This window comes from Scyliorhinus torazame, chromosome 14 (assembly GCF_047496885.1).
Source record: "Scyliorhinus torazame isolate Kashiwa2021f chromosome 14, sScyTor2.1, whole genome shotgun sequence".
NCBI lineage: Eukaryota > Metazoa > Chordata > Chondrichthyes > Carcharhiniformes > Scyliorhinidae > Scyliorhinus > Scyliorhinus torazame.
The window spans coordinates 210,122,078-210,143,933 of NC_092720.1; the positions used below are offsets into that span (position 1 = coordinate 210,122,078).

At 50.7% G+C, this 21,856-nt stretch overlaps 1 protein-coding gene across 1 annotated transcript in view; it reads right to left on the reverse strand.

Moving 5' to 3' along the window:
* Window positions 1–5,814: 5,814 nt before the first annotated feature.
* Window positions 5,815–21,856, reverse strand: part of LOC140389152 (E3 ubiquitin-protein ligase TRIM69-like) — a 146,144-nt gene continuing 130,102 nt past the window's right edge. Inside the window, exon 12 of the mRNA XM_072473311.1 lies at window positions 5,815–6,371. Coding sequence (XP_072329412.1) covers window positions 5,815–6,371 — 557 coding nt within the window. The remainder of the gene's footprint in view (window positions 6,372–21,856) is intronic.

Here is a 21,856-nt window from a genome sequence, read left to right on the forward strand (position 1 = left end):
CACCGTAATGGCGGTCGGTCCTGTGGGAGGGCTCCCTGGCTGCTTGGACTGTCCCTCCCTCCTTCCCCCTTCCCTCTCCTGGCCCTGGCGGTCACCCACCCTCCGCAGCCAGCACAGCTGGAAGCCCGCAATCACCCCACGCCACTTCCTACCTCCTCCCTCTCGCCAGGTTCACGATTTTTAAAAGCACGTTGTAAAAGCACGTCGCGAAATCGGCCCATCCGAGGCGCTGAATCGCAGAGGCTCCGGAGAATCGAGTGTCAGGCCCGCTAATGATATGCCTCTTGTGCTTTTCATGCCGTGCGGCGCCGCATTTACGTCATATTTGGGGGGCCTGAGAATTCCGATTTGGCGTCAAACAGGCATCTAACACGATTTTGGCGTTGGAAGCTATTCTCCGCCTGATCGCTGTCCCGATTTTGGAGTCGGCTAACGGCTTTGACAAGGAGTCATCGGACTCAAAACATTATCTCTTTTCTCTCCCTACAGATGCTGCCAGACCTGCTGAGATTTTCCAACATTTTCTCTTTCATTACACATTGTAATACACAGGGCCAGTTCTTTGGAGACAGAAAGAACATGGACATGAACATAGACAACTGTGCGGGAATAGTCAGGCCCATTCCCAATCTGGGAAAAGGGGGCCGAGCTTCAAGTGAGGAATGACAAAGGGCAGAATGGACAGAGGAGTGCGAGGGGACATTTAACCTATTAAACAGCGATTGGCAACAGCTCCAGCGTTAGTGCTGCCAGATTTGAGTGGCCCATTCCATTGATACTGTCCCAACAACAGGAATGACTATACTGCTGTAGTGAGGCAGCTACACGGACACTGGGAGCGAGCTGCAGCTTATTACTCTAACCCGCGATCAGCAGTCGCTGTGGGGCTGAGCAGATCCATTCCAGCAATGGACTGTGCAGCCTGCCCAGTGAAAGGGAGGGAACCGCTCACGGTGCTGGGGGAAATAGTCTGACACACGGGACATGGCATCGTGCAAATGGTGAATCTGGGGAGGCTGAAGCCCGGGTCTGATGTCAGAAGAGCTCAATGGGCGAGTCTGCTACTGCCCCCCAATGGCCGGATGACCACAGTCAGGGATGATGGGAATAACCCCCAGGATATCTGAATGTTGAAGGCGAGGATCATGTTTGCGATATAGAGACAGGGGATGAGGAAGTGGACAGAGTGAGGCAGGAACCCCTGGAAGGGGCAGAGATAACGTTATTTGTGGATGGATCCCGGAAAATAACAGCCGGGGACCCGGGAACAGGATGGGCAGTGGCCCAAGGCGGGTTCCTGAAGGCAAGCGGCCGGGTAGCGGCCAGTAAATCAGCCCAAGGAGCAGAGTTAGCGGCCCTGATAGAAGCATTGAGACTATTCAGGGGCAGGCGAGTCAATATCTCCACCGAGAGCCGATGTGCCTTTGGTGCAGGACATGACCGTGCGGGAGCCCGGAGTGGGCGAGGGGACGTCAGCTCTGGTGGGCAGCCGCTCCCACAGGAAACACTGATCGAGAACTTACCCAAACATTCAAGAGACAGAGGAGGCGGTGTAGCGCACAATGACTTACGAGAGACGAATAGAGATGAAGTCGATGAGGCTTTATTAAGCGTGACTTGTTCCCCGCAGTTCAGCAACAGACTGGAGCTGCGGGGAGAACTCCTGGTTCTTATACTCCGCCTTCAGGGCGGAGCTAGAGATCAACAGCCAACCAGGACCCGGGATCTGTCAGCCAGTGGCATCACGGCTTCACAGTCCCACATGACCCCTAATGCATACTACCACAGGCGGCAGTTATTAAAATCAAAGGCCACAGGAGAATGCAAAGCCCTAACAGACAGGAGATGATCAGACAGACAGAGCAGCCACAGAGACAGCGGCACAGGAAGAAGCGGAGGGAGAGGACAGTGTAGCTGTCTCCAGCCTGACAGAAGTGAATATACTGAATGGACACAATAGTTCAAAGGCAGAGTGGGGGGAATGGGGAGCAATCCCAGATAGTGATGGGGTCTGGAGGAAAGAAGGAAAGGTAGTTGCCCCGAAAAGTATCAGAAACTGTTACTGGGAGTTTCCCACGTCCTAGGGACCCAGGGAACAAACACAAACCGATCTCACCGGCCCATTCCCCCCATCAGAGGGAAAGAGGGATTGTTTAGTAATAATAGATCAGTTCGCCAGATGGATGGAAGCATTCCCCACCCGGGGCTGCTCTGCCTTGGCTGCGGCTAAAATACTCGCGGGAGAAAGAATCCCAAAATGGGGAGTTCAAACTGAAATGGAGCCAGACCCGGGCACTCATTTCCCCGGGAATATTGTCAGGGAAGTGAGCAAACAGATGGGGATTGAGCAGAAATTCCACAAATCCCATCACCCACAAAGCTGTGGAATGGTTGCGAGAATGAATCTTAAAACATCGACAGCAAAGGAAATTCGGGAAACCGGGGAAGGCTGGGCAACAGTCTCTCCGGGAATTCGGATGTACCTACCGGCCACTCCAAACCCAAATCCCGGATTTCCACCCTTCGAGTTAATGACGGGCCGAGACATGCAATTACCTGAGGGGTTATTCCGGGAGGAGCCGAGGCGGGACCCCTCAGGGAGAGGATCCGGGAATATGGGAGGGAATTCAGCAACAATTCCACATGATTGGGAAAGAAGTTAGAGATGGACAAGCAGTGCAGGATATAGAGCGAGAGGAGACATGGGAAACATCAATAGTAGCTCAGCTCGGTGAGAGGGGAATGGGAAAAGTGGGGCGGGAAGGGAGCGGTTTGCAGCCGGGGTGACATGGACCGGAGCAGCTCAGTGTGACAGTGAGACAGCCAAATTATTGATCCGGAGACAGGGAGTGGGTGGCAACACTTTACTCAACTAAAACTGGACAAGGGTGGGGACCATTGTTAAATGTTTCACAGGAACCTACTGACTCCCATTCCATTCCTGGGACCATGGGAAGCAGCGACTGGGAATGTGGGGAACAGCAGGGACCTACATCCCGGACAGTCTGTTCACTTCCCAACTGGAGGAAGAGGAGAATGAATCAATAAACCCAATATCTGGATATGGGATTGAGTAACTCCCACCAGTCATCAGACACAAGTAATCCTGTCACCATGGGAGCAAGCAATATGGAGAGAGGGGTTTCCGTGTCCCGAGAGAGAGCAGGCCTGCCAATTGGAATTGCGGCTCCGGGCTGTGATTGGGGTAAGAGGAGCTGGGACGGGACTACAGCCTGGGAACCTGGCACTATGTTTTCTCCGAGAGGTTGGCGATTTGAAAAGGGTTTGAGAAGGGGAAACCTGTTCATTGAACCCTCTGAACTGGGACTGCGAGTCGAGGTAGATTCAGAGGGTAATTTAGGTCTGAAAGGAATATCTGACTCAAATACAGGACTAGGCTTAAGGACATATTCATGTGATGTCACAGAATCGGATGGATCATATTAGATGGTCGATCCTCGATTAAACATAACAGCCGGATAGACCCATCTTCCCCCTTTTGTGTGGGAAGCCGGACTAGACGGTCTTTATTGTCAGGAATGATGTCCTCGGGTAATAGGTAGACTGGATTGTATTGATGTTAGATGTTATAATCTTAGCACATGTGGCTATCAAAAACCTACCCAATGTCCAAAAATGCTCGAGCTTCCCCCAGTTGGGTTAGCGAGGATTGGGAAGGCTAAAAGTTTACTACATGATGTGACAATGGTGTCCTTAGGGGTAAAACACAAAGTTTCTGGGTTATTGAACATGTTACATTCCAAATGCAGCGACCACCCCAAAGCTATAGAATGGATACAGTCCAGATCCAGGGACTCATTGAGGGTTACACGTACCAGATTGCTCCGGAATCCCGAATAAGACATAAAATAATCACCCTGGGAGATATTGGGGAATATTTGGAAATGCAAACTCGGTAGTCACCTCAGTCTAATTATTCAAACTGAACAGCGCCTCCTCTTGGGTGTCGAGAGAAGTCGGGAAGGGGCTACGGTTTGGAGCTTATGGGACCGAGTCCGCACTGACCGCCGTAGATTGACAGGGTGAAGCTCTTGCAGGCACTGAACCGAACAGCTCCGGGGTAGTTAAAGCTGTGGGGACACATGCCTGGCCCGGGACCTGCTGTGGGGGGTTCGTTCACACATAGAGGATTTCAGATTCGGGACTATTCCCCGATATTTATTTGTCTCCCTGGACAAATTACATTTTCTTACCATCCACCCAGACAGACATGAATTGTGGTCACTCGGCCAGGTGAGGCACAGAGAAAGGAGCTATAAAATTCATCGTGGCTGTTCCACAGGAAGGCGCAGCTAACGGGATCTTTGAGGACAGTTATAGATTTGAATCAATGGGGACAGAGAAAGGGGGCTGGGTTTACCCAGCCGGGTCTAAAGGATACAAAACTCTGAAGGAGGGCCTGACATATGTAAGCACTGCAGAATGCTGCTCAGAACCGGAACATAGTGAGTTCTTGTCACAGCTCAGAGTCTCCACACAACAGCAAAGTAACCGTTGACATCTTACCAATGAAGGAGACGTTTGAGGCGGTGCACAGATCCTCAATTGTATTGAGGAAGCTGAATTATTCAAATCAGACCGTGTCTGAAGTGTAACAGATATTACAAGGACACAATGTATCATTGAGAGGCCAGTTTCCGGCAGAGAAACTGCCTGTTACAATTCAAGCTCTATTCTGCAATGTGAATCATGATTGAGTTTATCCCAACTCCATTTACCCACCTTAGCTCCATAACCCTTGATACTCTGGGAAGCTCCAATTGTCCCAGTATCCACAGGCTGCGGGTGGAGAGAATTCCACATTTTCCGGAACTGAAGGTCAAGATGACCTTTCATCAGTGTTCTGAAAGCGGAAACATTAATTCTATTTGCCTCCACAGATGCTGCCTGACCTGCTGAGTATTTCCAGCATCTTTGTTTTTATTTCAGATTTCCTGCTCCCACAGTATTTTACTCTTCTTCCTGTGTTATGGAATTGTCTGGGAGGAACCGGCCACAACAGGAAATCCATCGCATCATCTCCCCTGACCTGCTGGGCAAATAAATATTCCAGAAACAGGTGGAAAACTGCCTGGGTTCCAGTGGTCGGTGTCAATTGTAGTTCAGTGGCAGCGCCCTTATCGCTGAGTGAGAAGAGAGTGGGATCGATCCCAATCCACACTTCAGCACATAACCGGAATTGGAGGGATCTCGCTGATCTCAAATCAGCTCAACGACCCCAGGAGCGAGAAATAAACTTTGTTCTTTGCTTCCTTGCAGACGCTTCCCCATTCCCCGGAAACCCGCCTCCCTCACTCAGTGACGACACAAACAACATGTTGAGTTTCTGCTTCTTGGATTTAATGATGAACTGTGTCAACTTTGAGAAAAACTGTTTCTATTCCTGTGGTTCTCAGATTGTTTTGTGTTGTTCAAAGAATCATTTTACAAATGTAACCATGTACCCTCCAATGTAAATTACAATTCTCTATAATAACCACAATATGACCAGGTTCCATTTACAGAGAACATTAATAATGTTTTAATAAAACAGGTAATTACATACCAGTGATTTCAGGATTATTTCTCTGGTGTGGACAGTGATGAGACAGAGCAGACAAACCAGAGATAAATTACTCACCCAGTAAGGAAACAAAAAACAAAATCACCAAAACATTATTGTCACTCAGCTGGAATCACCCTGAGCTCAGGAACCATTGGAACCATCCGCACCCCCTGTGACTGAGACCCACACCCAGCAGTTTACAGCTGGCAGGAGGCAGGGGGATGGTGTGAAATTATGGGATGGATCTGTTAGTGATCCTTAATCCCGCAGATTGTCAGCGGGGGAGTGTTTTCCCCGTCAATTTTCCATCCCGGACAGAAGAAGGGAAAGATTCTCTCAGTGAAAGTGTGGGTGAAAGTGTGGAGATGGGACATGTTGTCCGCATTGTAAAATGACACCTGTCCCCCCTCATAGTCCAGGAAAACCCCGATCTTCCCGGGATTCACACTCGGGGTGAGGCGGGTCTCAGAGGGGGAGGTGGCGGCAGTATAACCAAATCCGGGCCCAAGCCCCAAAACCCAGAATCCAGACTCAGGGATCAGGGAGATTCCCCCTTTCCTGGTCACAGACTCTCGGGCCACTCCCAGCATCCAGCAAATCTTCTCCCCCACCCCCACCCCCACCTCCCAGTAATGTCTCCCTGATGTGAATCCCTCTGATCCCAGGACACATTCCCAGGGATTAAACCTCTCCGGGGTGTCAGGCAGCGGCTGCTGTTTGTCTCCGAGTCTCACACTGGTCCGGTCCTCAGACAGGATGAGCCGGGGATGCGCTGTGTTCAGATCCAGAGTCAGAGAGGCTGGAGCTGGGGGAAAGTTAAAATAACACAGTCAGTGATTTAGAGAGGGAGGGGGAGGGAAGAGAGAGGGAGGGGTAGAGAGGGGTAAATGGGGTAGGTGAGGGAGAGGATAGTGAGGGAGGGGGAGGGGGAGAGAAATCAGAGCAGCAGAGCCAGGGAGTGGGTGAAGGGAGAGAGCAGGAAAGGAGAGAGGGAGTGTGAGAATGGAGTGAAAGTGAGGCAGAAGTGGGCGACGGAAAGCTGGAGGTTTGAGAGTGTGGAAGCCGGATTACAGAGAGATTGGGAGAAGGTTGAGAAATAGAGGGTGTGGCAAGGAGAACAGGAAGTGACAGGGAGTGTAGGAGGGTGTGAGAGACTGAGGTGGAGGAGTAGAGGCAGCAGGTTAGCAGGGAGAGTGTGAGGGTGAGAGAGAGTGCAGAGGAATGAGTGCAAAAGTGGGAGAGTGAAAAAGAGAGGGGGTGTTCGCAACAGTAGGAAGGTGGGAGAGAAATGGGAGGGTAAGAGAGAGTGGGGGAGAGAATGTACAAGATGGGATGAGAAAGAAAGTGAAGGGACGGGGGATTGCGACGGGGAGGTAGATAGCGGGAGGAGGGGGGAGGGAGAAAGCGGGAGGAGGGGAGGGTGGAGGGAGAGGTTGAGCGGAATGATGAAGGAAGAGGGAAGGAGAGAAATGGAAGAGAGAGTGTGGGTAGGTGGAAGAGAGAATGGAAGGGGCTGAGAGAGAGGGTGGGAGGGGGAAAGGAGATAGAGAGTGGGAGGGAAAGATGTTAGATTGAGCAGAGGGGAGAGTGTGAGTGCATGGCTGGGAGAGAGAGATTGTGGGAAGGGCAGAGGTAAGGAGAGTGGATATGAAACAGAGAGAGAGTATGTGGGAGTAATAGGCTGTGAGGAACAGGGGAGAGGGAAAGTGCAGATGGAGGCAAGGAAGGGGGAGAAGAGGGAGTGACCCGAGCCAGTCAGAGTGTGAGGGACAGGAGTGGGCACAGTGAGATAGCAGGGCAGTGGGGAGAGAGAGAATGTGAGAGAGGGATGAGAGATTGTGAGGAGAGTGGGAGGGGAAAGACAAGAATGTGGAGAGAGGGAGAGGGAACAGAGGGAAGGAGAGAAAGAGCTGGAGAGAGCGAGCGGGTGGGAAGTAATGTTTCCGCTAAGCAGTGTTTCAATGTCACTGCACAGGTTGTACACAATCCGAGCCTGTAAGATACCAGACAAAAATTACATGACAAGAATACAAGAATTAGGAGCAGGAGGAGGCCATTCGGCCCCTCGAGCCTGCCCCACCATTCAGTAAGATCATGGCTGACCTGATTGAATATATTTCCTGACCCAGTCACTACTGCTAACTGGGGAAGAGAATCCAAAACACTAACAACCCTCTGACAGCAAACAAATTCTCCTCATCTCAGTCTCAAATGTCAGATCCCTCATTTTAAACTGTCCCTTCATGCTCGACTCCTCCACAAGGGAAACATCCTCTCAGCATCCACCCTCTCAAGTCACCTCAGTGTTTTATACGTTTCAATAAGATCACCTCTCAATCTCCTAAACCCCAATGGGTATCGGCCCAACCTGCTCAACCTTTCATCATAAGATAACCCCTTCATCCCAGGAATCAGGCGAGTGAACCTTCTCTGAACTGCTTCTAATGTAATTATATAATTTAATAAATAAGGAGACCAAAATGGTACAGAATACTTCAGATGTGACCGCATTAAAGCCCTGGATTGCTGCAACAACAATTATATATTTTTATATTTTATTGCAATGAATAACGGGCGGGATTCTCCGAACCCATGCCTGGTTGGGGAATCGCCGGGGGGGGCACGCAAATCGCGCCATGCCACCCCGACGCCGGGGGGGTGGGGGGGTGTGACTCCAGGGGGGGGCCTCCGTTGTCGCCTGGCCCGCGATCGGGGCCCACCGATCGGCGGGCCGGCCTCTCGGGCTCCTTTCTTCCGCGTCAGCCCCTGTTGCCCTACGCCATTTGGCGTCGGGGCCGGCACGGAGAAGGGAGCATTGGCGCTGGTGCCACTGCACATGCGCGGACCCCACGGCGCCCAGTTGGCACCAGGGTCAGCTGCTGGAGCAGTGTGGGCCGCTCCAGTGCCATGCTGGCCCCCTGTACCCCGGAGAATCAGGCGCCAAAAGGCCTGTTGATGCCGGAGTAAAACACTCTTGTTTTACGCCGGCGTCAACACTTAGTCGCGCGATGGGAGAATCCCGCCCAACATCTCATTTACTTTCCTGATCACTTGCTGTATCTGTGGACTAACGTTTTGTAAATCTTGCACCAGGACAGCCAGATCCATTTGCAGTTCTGCAGTTTCTCTTGACCCGATACCAGAGCAGATACCAAATTCATAACAGTCCCGAACAATAACCCCCAAATTTGGAGTTTTTTTTGGTTAAGGACCATTAAACCTTTTATTAGTTGACCTAGTAAGAGAATAAATGTCATAAGATTCCAGGATCTGAAACCACCAGAAGAAATTTCCTATCATGGGTCATCAAAGCAAATAGCTGGGGGCAGCATGTGGCGCAGTGGTTAGCACTGAGACTGCGGCGCTGAGGACCCGGGTTTGAATCCTGGCCCTGGGTCACTGTCTGTGTGGAGTTTGCACATTCTCCCCATGTCTGCGTGGGTTTCACCCCCACAATCCAAAGATGTGCAGGTTAGGTGGATTGGCCACACTAAACTGCCCCTTAATTGTAAAAAAATAATTGGGTACTCTAAATTTTTTAAAAAAAATCAAAGCAAACAGTTAATACTCGCTATCTTAGACTCTAACATTAAAAAAATAGGTAAACCTGATTAACAAGAAATCTTTGCTGTACTCACCCAAAACCCTGGGCGGGATTCTCCGAGACTGAGGGATGTCCCGTATACAACATGGCACCGGCCACATGCAGACCCAGCCAAATAGCGTCCCCTTTAACCCTCTCGCCGCCCCCGGACCACCCCCCACCAGTTTACCCAGTCCCCGCCTAAGCCCCACAGGCCAGCAGAACGGCTCCCCGTCCCCCGACTGTGGAAGCGCTGGACACAGTCCGCAGCTGCCCTGCGAGGTCCCCGAAAACTGTGAGCAAACGCGGCCCACGCCATCAGGAAGTGGCCAATTGGGGGCGGAGCATCGGGGGAGGGCCTCAGGTGACGTCCTGAGGCCGTCCCGACGGCGTGTGTCATACTCACTGCTGACCCCGCTTTGGAGGGGGCGTGCATCTGAAAAATGCCGCCGCCCCCCATTTTGCCGTAAAAATGGGTTCTCCAGCCGATTGCCGAATGCGGTTTCAGCGCCGGTGATTTGAGAATCCAGCCCTAAGTGTTTCAGCCCTAAGTGTTGGAGCCCCCCACCAAAACCCCCGGCCCACTGTCTAATCAGGCATTTTTATTGTGTCTTGCAGGACCTGCTGGAGATAGGGTGTGTCCACCTGGTGTCCCCCGTCCCCAGCCAGTGCCACAGCCGGAGCACCCCCCCCCCCCTCCCCACCCCCCCCCCCCCCCCGCCCTGTGACCGAGCAGTGATGGGAGCAGCTCGGACACCAGCCCTCAGCCCGAGGCCCAGGACACCCCACACCTCAGGTCGGAGGATGACATTGACTTCCCGTCACAGCGTCTCCAACACCCTCCCCCATCCCGGAGACACACACATCGGTTGGCCATGTTAGTGAAGAGGCTCCTGGGACACTCTCTGGTGCTCAGCACACAGCTGACCCGGTACAGCAGGTGGAGGTAGGAGCACCCGAGGGGGAGGACGGTCGGAGGGCCGATCCCAGGGACTAGCTGCCGTCCAGATGGGTCTCGGGCGTCTGGACAGACAGTCCCATCGATAGTGGAGATGCAGTCGCAGAGCCAGGGACTACATGAGGGGATGTCGGCGAGCATCCAACACCTGCAGGCGCAGGTGGAGGAGTCCAACCGCGTGCCGGAGCAGGAGGTGGTGCCGACCATGCGTGTCACCCAGGGCAACATCGCATGGGTGGGGTCCAGAGTGGAGGGATTGGGGCGATGGTTTTGACTAAGGATCGGCATGCCCAAGGCCTGGGGCATTCTGTGCAGGCGCTGGCCGAGGCCTAGGACAGGGTTTGCTACCCCACAGGCGACCATGTCCCAGAGCCACCTGGAAATTGCAGCGGTGCTCCGGAGCATGGCCCAGTCACAGCAGTGCCAGGTGGCGGGGAGCCTCAGGGGGTAGCTCCCCTCACACCCCAGTCCCAGCGAGAAGCCCAGGGGTCATTGGGCACCCCGAGGGAGGAGAAAGTGATGAGACCCTTGCCAGTGACTCCCGCAGGGGAGGTGCCAGAACACAACAGCACCTCGGACTCCCCATCCTGCTCCTGGCGTATCTGGTAGGCAGCAGGCAGGACATGGTTAGGTGGATTGGCTGTGATAAATTGCCCTTAGTGTCCAAAATTGCCCTTAGTATTGGGTGGGGTTACTGGGTTATGGGGATAGGGTGGAGGTGTTGACTTTGGGTAGGGTACTCTTTCCAAGAGCCGGTGCACTCAATGGGCCGAATGGCCTCCTTCTGCACTGTAAATTCTATGATTTATGACCCAGAAGACGCAGGGCAGGAATCACAGCAGGCCGCCTCCACTCCTGCTGCATTGCCTGGGGAACCACCTAGCCGTAGTGCTAGGACCCGTAAGGCCAGGAAGGTAGACACCAGTTATGTTGGCAGGGGTGCAGGGCACAGCTTGGTTATCGGGGATCGGGAACAAACCTGTACATATTTGTTCACAATAAACATCTGTTACCACGGTTAAACCCTGCCTCGGTGCTCCGTCTGATGGGTGTGAGGGTTGCAGGGGGGGGGGGGGGGGGGGGGGGGGGGGGAGTGAGGGGGGGGGTGCGGTTGGGATGCAGTGTCCGTCCCCCTGGCCAGTCCCCCCCCCTCCCCCCACCCCCTGCCTCCTAGTCGGTGAACCTGGAGGCGATCTGACCGTCCAGTGCACGTAGGCCCAGGCCTCCCGCGCCTACCGGGCATCCTGGTGGGCTCGGTCCACATCGAAGTGGATGTATTGATCCGCCTGGGCATATAGGACCTCCGTGACGGTATTGATGCACCTGTGCACCGAGGTCTGTGAAATCCAGGTCCCCACTCGGCGCCAGGAAGGACCCTGTGGCATAAACATTCAAGGCAACCGTCACCTTGGGAGTGGGTGTCCTCCCCCATACCCCCGCGGTGCCAGGTGTGCCATCATCGGGAGTCTTCGACGGCATGCCCGGTCCGGCAGCTCCTCGAATGACAGGCGGTGCCGGTACACACGAGGTCTCATGTGGCGCCTCCTTGGCACCTCCCCCTCCTCGGCCTGTTGGACAGCCAGCTCTCCAACCTGGGCGGCTGCCCTCTGCCCCTCTGCTGCTCGCACCGCTGCTGCCTGCTCCGCTGCTGCAGCTTCCTCCTCCTCCTCGAGTAGCTCCCGATCGTACAGCCGCAGGGCATCCCCCAGGGCTGCGGCGACCAGCAGGAAGACCACCATTGTTGGTTGAATTCCAATATCCATTATCTGCAGGGGGTGAAAGGTCGTCACGTTAGCATGTTGCGCACCCCCCCCCCCCCCCCCCCCCCCCCCCCCCCACCCCCGTGCCCAACTAGGTCCACAGGGCTACACGGTGGTCCCGGTTGGCACTGCGGGATCCACCCCCGCATCACCCCCCCATCCCCTCACCCCTGGCCCTGTCGGTCCCACAGTCCCAGCTCCTCAGCTGAGCTGCTGCCAACAACTGCTGCTCCCAGCTCCTTAAACTAAAAACAACTGAACACAAACAGTTGTTCACTGACCCTTGAGCTGACCTCTGACCTGTGTCCCTCCATCAGGGTTCAGCCTCCTGCCCTGAGACAGGATCTGAATGTGTCAACCCTCGGGACATTCTGAACCTTAAACGTTACAATCTCCAGTCAACTCAAAGGTCACTCCCACAGGTGTTCCACACTGAAAACCAACACAAGACAATCTCCAGAATATATATTTCCTCACCCTCTCCATGTAATTAATATATTCTCTTTATATTCTTCCTGCCTTTTCCCACATTATACTCCATCTACGAACTGAACTATCAACACACGGCACGGTGACACAGTGGTTAGCACTGCTGCCTCACAGCTCCAGGGTCCCAGGTTCAATTCTCGGGTGACTGTCTGTGTGGAGTTTGCACTTTCTCCCTGTGTCTGCGTGGGTTTCCTCCGGGTGCTCCGGTTTCCTCCCACAATCCAAAGATGTGCAGGTTAGGTAGATTGGCCATGCTAAATTGCCCCTTAGTGTCCAAAAGATTAGGTTGGGTTACTGGGTTACAGGGATAGGGTGGAAGCCTGGGATTAAGTAGGGTGCTCTTTCCAAGGGCCAGTACAGACTCGATGGGCCAATGGTCTCTTCTGCACTGCAAATTCTGTGATGAACATCACTTTGGAGTCGGGGAGAGTGTGAATGGACTGAGGGAGGATCGAGTGAGCTAGAGGGGACAGGGCATATGCTGGAGGGGAGGGAGAGACGGTTAGGGAAGCTGGAAGTGAAGGAATGGAGATTGTGGGGAACAGTGTGTGGGAGTAGGAGAGAGAGTGTGGGATTGAGGGGTGTGGAACAGCAGAATGGTGAGAGTGATGGGATGGGAGACGAGGGAAGGATAGACAGTGGGAGAGAGGTTGTACAGGGAGCAGAGCATGTGTGAGATGGGGAGGAGAGAGCTGTGGGTCATGGGCAGAAGGGGTGTAGATGGAGGGGAGAGAGGGCAGAGGAATGGGAGGCGAGAGAGAATTAGGGAGCAGAAGGGGAGAGGAATAGAGGAATGGAGAGGGGAAAGGTCTAAATAGGCTGGGGGTGGGGAGAAAGCAGGGGTGGGAGACAGTGATGGTGTGTTACTTTCTTAACTTCTGCAGTCTATGTGGTGTAGGTACACCCACAGTGCTGTTAGGGAGAGAATTCCAGGATCTTGACGCAGTGACAATGAAGGAATGGCGATATATTTCCAAGTCAGCATAGTGTGTGGCTGAGAGGGGAACTTCCAGGTGGTGGTGTGTCCAGGCATCTGCTGCTCTTGTCCTCGTTACTAAGGTTACTAAGTGGCAGCAAGTAGATCAGGAAAAGTAGACGATCAAGGATAAAATGTTTGAGAGTCTCCGAGTGGGCACTATGTAGGTGAGACGTGAAACTATTGCTGGAGATACTCTGGCTGTGATAGAATCAGCAAGTGTGGAACCAAATAAAGACAGTGCCACAGAGTCGAGCAATAGAGGAGATAGTTTGGAGGAGAATGGTGGTGTTGACCATGTCAATGTTTGCAGAGAGGTTCAGAGGGATGAGGAGGGATAATGTATCATACTCGTATTGTGTGTCATTTATTAGGACCATTCTGCGCTGTGGTCGGGATGGAAATCTGGTTGCTGTGGTTCAAATATCCATGTGCAGAAAAATTGGACATTTATTTCAGAAGTGCTCATATCTGGAAGACTTTGTAGAAGAATGTAAGGTCAGAGAACAATTATAAATACAGAGGGATCGAGATTGGGGATTTTAACATGGGGCTTAAAACTCAGAAAAGGAATTTAACAGGAGGTGACAGCACAGGAACAAGATCGGAGAGAGAACACAGCCCTGTCTGACTCCGGATTTAACTGGAAAACTTTTCAGTTTCAACACATTGATTGAAATTGCGGTATTTTCGTTTGGAGAGAGCAGTTGGATCCATTTGCAGATTTGCTCCTCAAACTTCATTTTGGAGAGCATATTGACCATGTGGGTGTGTGATATTCTGTTAAAGGCGTTCTACTGGTCCAAGCTGATGAGGCAGGTGTCTACATTCTGTCCCAGATAGAGGTGATTATATCCCTGTAGAAGCCAGGTATTTCTAATACACCTAATATAGGTAAAAGATAGCTGTTTAAGTGTAAATATTAAGCCCCAGTTTTAAATTAAGGATTAAAAAACACATATTCTGCAAATTCATTTACATAGTTTTAAAATAACACAGAAGTCTGATAAGACAAAATACTTTTCATTACATTTCTCCAAGGACAAGGGCTGAATCCAGCCCAGTAACTTAAAGGCTCTATTGTTCTCATTTCAGATGATTAGTGATAACAGCCTGAACCAAATTCCATAACTTATACAGGCTGAAACATTCTAGACTATTGCTGGTTTGTTTTTAATAAATGGACAGTTAGAACATCAAATCAAATATATTTGATTCCAACATTCTCACAACATAACAATTTCACAGAAACAGCATAATTCACTTTACTAGATTAAAAACAGACAGTTTGATTTACATTTTTCAAGTCATTTTTCAAGCATGGCATGACGAGATAACATGAAGTCTCCATTGTTACAATAGCCAAGCCAGCATAAAACCAGTTTTTGCTGGCTTTGTAAAGCACAATATCGCATTCTTTAACATACACAAGTATGCAGATACGCATCAATTAGAAGTATTGGGGGCAGCACGGTAGCATTGTGGATAGCACAATTGCTTCACAGCTCCAGGGTCCCAGGTTCGATTCCGGCTTGGGTCACTGACTGTGCGGAGTCTGCACATCCTCCCCGTGTGTGTGTGTGGGTTTCCTCCGGGTGCTCCGGTTTCCTCCCACAGTCCAAAGATGTGCAGGTTAGGTGGATTGGCCATGATAAATTGCCCTTAGTGTCCAAAATTGCCCTTAGTGTCCAAAATTGCCCTTAGTGTTGGGTGGGGTTACTGGGTTATGGGGATAGGGTGGCGGTGTGGCTCTTGGGTAGGGTGCTCTTTCCAAGAGCCGGTGCAGACTTGATGGGCCGAATGGCCTCCTTCTGCACTGTAAATTCTATGAAATTCTATGAAAGTAATGTTACATTTTGAAGATGGACGGCTTGCCGTCAAATCAGATGTGTTTTGAGTCTAACCCAAACCAATTAGGATTATATTGGGGTGTGATCAGATGATTTAAGACAGATATGAAACAGTATAACTGAGGAGTTTCATTCTGCCATTTTTTGCTTAGTTTTAGGTTAGTTTTTTGGGTAGGTAGCTTCAGTTCGTTTTTGACTTTGACTTTTAAAGTTTTGCCTAAGCAAGAAGATATTTCTGTGATTCTTTGAAAGCTTCAAATTGTCTACGAATTGCCTTTGAAATGACTTTCAAATTGTAATCAATAGAAGACAAATAAAACAATTCTTATTTGCACCTGAGAAGTTTTAACTTAAATTTCTACTGAGTTCCAGTAATCGCAAGTGCAGCTGGTAACCTGAATGCTTTCAAAATCCCTCAACTGGCACAATCGAATCCTACAATCCCTGAGGAGCACAAGACTATCAGAGATCGTCCTTCCGGATACAGCAGAGGTCTGATCAAAGTAGATCACCAACTCTAGAGCAGACTTGACTCGATTGATCACCTTGGACAGAATTCTATTGTCCATGTTAAGCAGTGAAATGTCACCAATTTCTAAATCCGCTCTCTTCTCTTCCACTTGTAGATGAAGGTGAGGAAGCCTTTCCTCATGGATTCTAAAATCTTCTCAGTCAGAATCAAACTCTCACCCACTGGCCTGATCCAGTCTCACAGAGTCAAACACAAATGATCTGATGAACTGTCACTTCCTCTCAAGGAGCTGGCAGTTTGTGTCAACTCATCCAAAATTAGTGTTTTTTCTCGTGTCATCTAAGATTTCTGTGATAGAGGACAGTAAGGTGTGGGGGGGGGGGGTCTGTGGGCTTCATGTCACACAATCTGGCACAAAAGGATTTGTTGATCCTCAGTATGTCAGACTGCGATGATGTCACTGAACCGACTTCTTTCTTCAGGCTGTTGTTCACAGATCTCTCTCTCACTGACTCTCTCTCTCTCTCTATCTCTCTCTCTCTCACTGTCTCTCTCTCTCTGTCTCTCTCTCTCTCACTGTCTCTCTCTCTCTGTCTCTCTCTCTCTCACTGTCTCTCTCTCTCTGTCTCTCTCTCTCTGTCTCACTCTCTCTCCCTCTCTCTATCTCTCTCTCTCTCTCTGTCCCCGTCTCTCTCTCTCTGTAACCTGTGGAAGATGAAACGTGAGCGGAGTCTGGAATGAATGATAATCTTGGAGCCTCTGCAGCGAAGAGTGAGTCATGAATAACAAAGAACAAACAACAGTACAGCACAGGAACAGGCCGTTCGGCCCTCCAAGCCTGCGCCGACCATGCTGCCCGTCTAAACTAAAATCTTCTACACTTCCAGGCTCCGTATCCCTCTATTCCCATCCTATTCATGCATTTGGCATGATGCCCCTTAAACGTCACTATCGTCCCTGCTTCCACCACCTCCTCCGGTAGCGAGTTCCAGGCACCCACTACCCTCTGTGTAAAAAAACTTACCTCGTACACCTCCTCTAAACATTGCCCCTTGCACCTTAAACCTATGCCCCCTAGGGAACCTGGGAAAAAGTCTCTGACTATCCACTCTGTCTATGCCCGTCATAATTTTGTAGACCTCTATCAATTTGCCTCTCAACCTCCAATGTTCCAGTGAGAACAAACCAAGTTTATTCAACCTCTCCTCATAGCTAATGCCCTCCATACCAGGCAACATCCTGGTAAATCTCTTCTGCACCCTCTCTAAAGCCTCCACATCCTTCTGGTAGTGTGGCAACCAGAATTGAACACTATACTCCAAGTGTGGCCTAACTAAGGTTCTATACAGCTGCAACATGACTTGCCAATCCTTATACTCAATGCCCCGGCCAATGAAGGCAAGCATGCCATATGCCTTCTTGACTACCTTCTCCACCTGTGATGTCCCTTTCAGTGACCTGTGGACCTGTACACCTAGATCTCTCTGACTTTCAATACTCTTGAGGGTTCTACCATTCACTGTACATTCCCTACCTGCATTAGACCTTTCAAAATGCATTACCTCACATTTGTCCGGATTAAACTCCATCTGCCATCTCTCCGCCCAAGTCTCCAAACAATCTAAATCCTGCTGTATCCTCTGACAGTCCTCTTCCCTATCCGCAATTCCACCAACCTTTGTGTCATCTGCAAACTTACCAATCAATGACCCCAATCATCAGCAGCAAGAGCAGATTCTATTTACTTTTCTCGAGTAAGGACATTTCCTTTTGTCTCTCTCACCCTCTGAACACCTCTAAAGATAAACAACATCTCGATTTTCCACTTGACTGCTTCCCCAGGCACCAGGACCTCAAAGAGGAGTTTCAAAGGCACCCACCTTTTTGTAATCCCGTTTGAGTTCCTTGATGTCCTCTGGGGTCACCAATTTCACGTTGCCCGTCGCTCCCTCTTCCCCCCACCCCCGCACCACCCCCTCCCCACCCCTACAACTCGGTTGTCTGCAATTACGGATGTTCAAGGTGTCTGTCAGGGGCACGCGGGAGACAGGTGGGAATGTGGTGTGGTGAACATGGGAATGATCAGGCACGATTTTCCACATATTCAACAAAGTCTGCGCTGTCCAGTGTAGACAAGGTAACCCTGGCCTCCTCTGATAACAAAGCTGGAGGGAGGGTGGGGATTGCTCCCTTACCATCCACCTCAAGGTCATTCTGACCTGCCGTTTGCTGGTCCAAATCCAATCCTGCCTCACAGGCAATGACCCAGATTCTTCAGACAAAAACTCATCCCTTACGATTGACACCCTCCACAGAAAGTATTTGGAGTGATTTACATTTCAGAATCCTCCAGATTTACACAGTAAACGGAGCCGTTAGGAGACCAAAATCACTCTCAGTACTTACTACCCAACTCCCACTAATGTCACCAAACACTCTGCAGTTATGTAGCAGCTGCAGGTATCCAGTGTTCCCACACTGAACACAAGAAGAAGCCTCATTGTCTCCACAAACTGGAGACATTTGATTCAGATGGGGAGTCAATACACTCTTGATCCTCCACTGGATGGTGATACCCCACCCAGAGGAACAGTCTGTAGAATGGTTGAATCACTAGTCTGAAAGTGACCTCCGGAAACTCCATCGGAAATTATGTTCGGAGTTCATTCTCTCTGAGTCCTGCCCAATATTTATAACATCACAACAACGTCATCAAAACAGAAATCTCCCTGATCGGTCAATACTGTTTCTCGGATCTTGCTGTTCACAAATTGGTTTTCTAATTACCTACATTACAACAGTGACTGTTCTTCAACAATATTCCACTGGTTATGAAGCGTTTGGGGTCACACTGCCGGAATGAGGGCAGTTTTTCAGTTCAATATCTATTTTTTCCCCTATTTTGTAATGATTTCTCTGTGACCAGGATGTGAGATTTTTCTTACTGCTGCTCGCCGCTCTTTTCCCTCTCTCACCCCCGCTGTATATTCATGTCACCCCACTCCCCTCACCGGAGTCAGAGGAGGATTTCCTGTCTCCTGTCCCCTCCTCAGGAATCACAGAACATCTTCCCACACTGCAACCCCGTGGGAAAGTGGACAGTGATATTGTTCTGAAGATCAGCCCTCAGAATGGACTGGGCCTCTGAGCAAATTCACAGAGTGAGCAGTGGCTTCACTGGTTCACTACCTGCTCCATCAATGGAGTCACTCAAAAAATCAACCTCGCTCAATCCAAACTCCCTATTCTAGATTTAAAACTATACCTACTTTGATCTAGACTCTGTGACTGTGTTAAACCTGTGGATTTTTACATTCTCCCTTCTGTTTTGAACCTTGAACATTTCAATAAGATCACCACACTCCCTCCCTTATCCAATGCAGACTCGCAGTTTCTGCAGCCCCTCCTCTTGATGCAGGTACCCTACTCCACTCCTACTCCACTCCGAGGTCCCCTCCTGCTTCAACAAGACCACCATCATACCGGTACCAAAAAAGAACCAGGCAACGTGCCTCATTGACTACCGTCCGGTGGCCCTGACTTCAGTCGCAATGAAGTGCTTCAAAAGGTTGATCATGAAGCGGATCACCTCCATACTCCCAGAACGCCTTGATCCACTGCAATTCGCATACCGCTGCAACCGGTCCACATCAGACGCCATTTCCGTGGCCCTACACCCATCCCTAGAGCATCTCAAAAACAAGGACTCCTACACCAGACTCCTATGTATTGACTACAGCTCCTCCTTCAACACCATAATCCCCGCCAAGCTCATATCAAAGCTCCAAAACCTTGGACTTGGCTTCTCCCTCTGCAACTGGATTCTCGATTTTCTTTTTTTTAAAAAAATATATTTTATTGAATTTTTTTTCCCTGAGCAACATTTTTCCCGCTTACAAAACAAGCGAAACGATAACAATAACAAAACAGATTTTTTTTTACTTTTTAACAATAATAATGATAATAATAATATACAAGTAACAAAACCTCGTACTCTATTGACCTATACTCAACTAAGCCTCCTCCCCCCCCCCCCCCCCTCCCCCCTGGGTTGCTGCTGCTGGTCATCCGTCTTCCCTCTAACGTTCCCCTAGGTAGTCGAGAAATGGCTGCCACCGCCTGGTGAACCCTTGAGCCGATCCTCTCAGGGCAAACTTTATCTGCTCCAGTTTAATAAACCCCGCCTCATTGACTACCGTCCGGTGGCCCTGACTTCAGTCGCAATGAAGTGCTTCAAAAGGTTGATCATGAAGCGGATCACCTCCATACTCCCAGAACGCCTTGATCCACTGCAATTCGCATACCGCTGCAACCGGTCCACATCAGACGCCATTTCCGTGGCCCTACACCCCGTTTACCCAGGCCTCCAGTCCGGGGGGTTTCGCCTCCTTCCACATGAGTAGGATCCTGCGCCGGGCTACGAGGGACGCAAAGGCCATGACATCGGCCTCTTTCGCCTCCTGCACTCCCGGCTCTTCCGCAACTCCAAATAGAGCTAACTCCCAGCCTGGTTTGACCCGGGCCTTCACCACCTGCGAAATCACTCCCGTCACTCCCTTCCAATACCCTTCCAGTGCCGGGCACGCCCAAAACATATGTGCGTGGTTTGCCGGGCTCCCGCCACACCTCCCACATTTGTCCTCCACTCCAAAGAACCTGCTCAATCTTGCCCCCGTTATGTGTGCTCTATGTAGCACCGTAAATTGAATCAGGCTAAGCCTGGCGCATGAGGAAGAGGAATTTACCCTGCTTAGGGCATCAACCCACATACCCTCCTCTATCTCCTCCCCTAATTTTTCTTCCCACTTTCTTTTTAATTCCCCCACCGACTCCTCCCCCTCTTCCCTCATCTCACTATAAATCTCTGACACCTTGCCCTCTCCGACCCACACCCCTGAAAGCACCCTGTCCTGTATCCCCTGTGTTGGGAAATTCCCTCACCTGTTGTCTAGTAAACGCCCTCACCTGCATATATCTCAAGAAATTCCCCCGGGGTAACTTATACTTTTCCTCCAGTGCTCCCAAGCTCGCAAAAGTCCCATCTATGAATAAATCTCCCACCTTCCTAATTCCCAACTGGTACCAGCTCTGAAATCCTCCATCCATTCTTCCTGGGGTGAACCTATGGTTGTTCCTGATAGGGGACCCCACCAGGGCTCCCCGCACCCCTCTCTGTCACCTCCACTGTCCCCATATGTTCAGTGTTGCCGCCACCACCGGGTTTGTGGTGTACTTTTTCGGTGAGAACGGTAGCGGCGCCGTCACCAGCGCCTCTAGACTCGTCCCTTTACAGGACTTTCTCTCCAGTCTTTTCCACACCGCTCCCTCACCCTCCATCATCCATCTACGTATCATTGCCACATTGGCGGCCCAATAGTAATCGCCCAAGTTCGGTAGTGTCAATCCTCCTCTGTCCCTATTGCGCTGAAGGAACCCCCTCCTTACTCTCGGAACTTTCCCTGCCCACACAAAGCTCGTAATGCTCCTATCTATTTGATTCTCGATTTTCTGACCAACACACTACAATCAGTAAGAATGAAGAACAACACCTCCTCCACAATAGTCCTCAATACTGGGGCCCTGCAAGGTTCCGTACTTAGCCCCCTACTCTACTCCCTGTACACACACGACTGCGTGGCAAAACTTGGTTCCAACTCCATCTACAAGTTTGCTGACGATGTGACCATAGTGGGCCGGATCTCGAATAACGACGAGTCAGAATACAGGAGGGAGATAGAGAACCTAGTGGAGTGGTGTAGCGACAACACTCTCTCCCTCAATGCCAGCAAAACTAAAGAGCTGGTAATTGACTTCAGGAAGCAAAGTACTGTACACACCCCTGTCAGCATCAACCAAGGTGGAGATGGTTAGCAGTTTCAAATTCCTAGGGAAAAATCTGTCCTGGTCCACCCACGTCAACGCTACCACCAAGAAAGCACAACAGCGCCTATACTTCCTCAGGAAACAAAGCAAATTTGGCATGTCCACATTAACCCTTACCAACTTTTACAGATGTACCATAGAAAGCATCCTATCGGGCTGCATCACAGCCTGGTATGACAACTGCTTGGCCCAGGACTGCAAGAAACTTCAGAGAGTCGTGAATACCGCCCAGTCCATCACACAAACCTGCCTCCCTTCCATTGACTCCATCTACAGCTCCCGTTGCCTGGAGAAAGCATAATCAAAGACCCCTCCCACC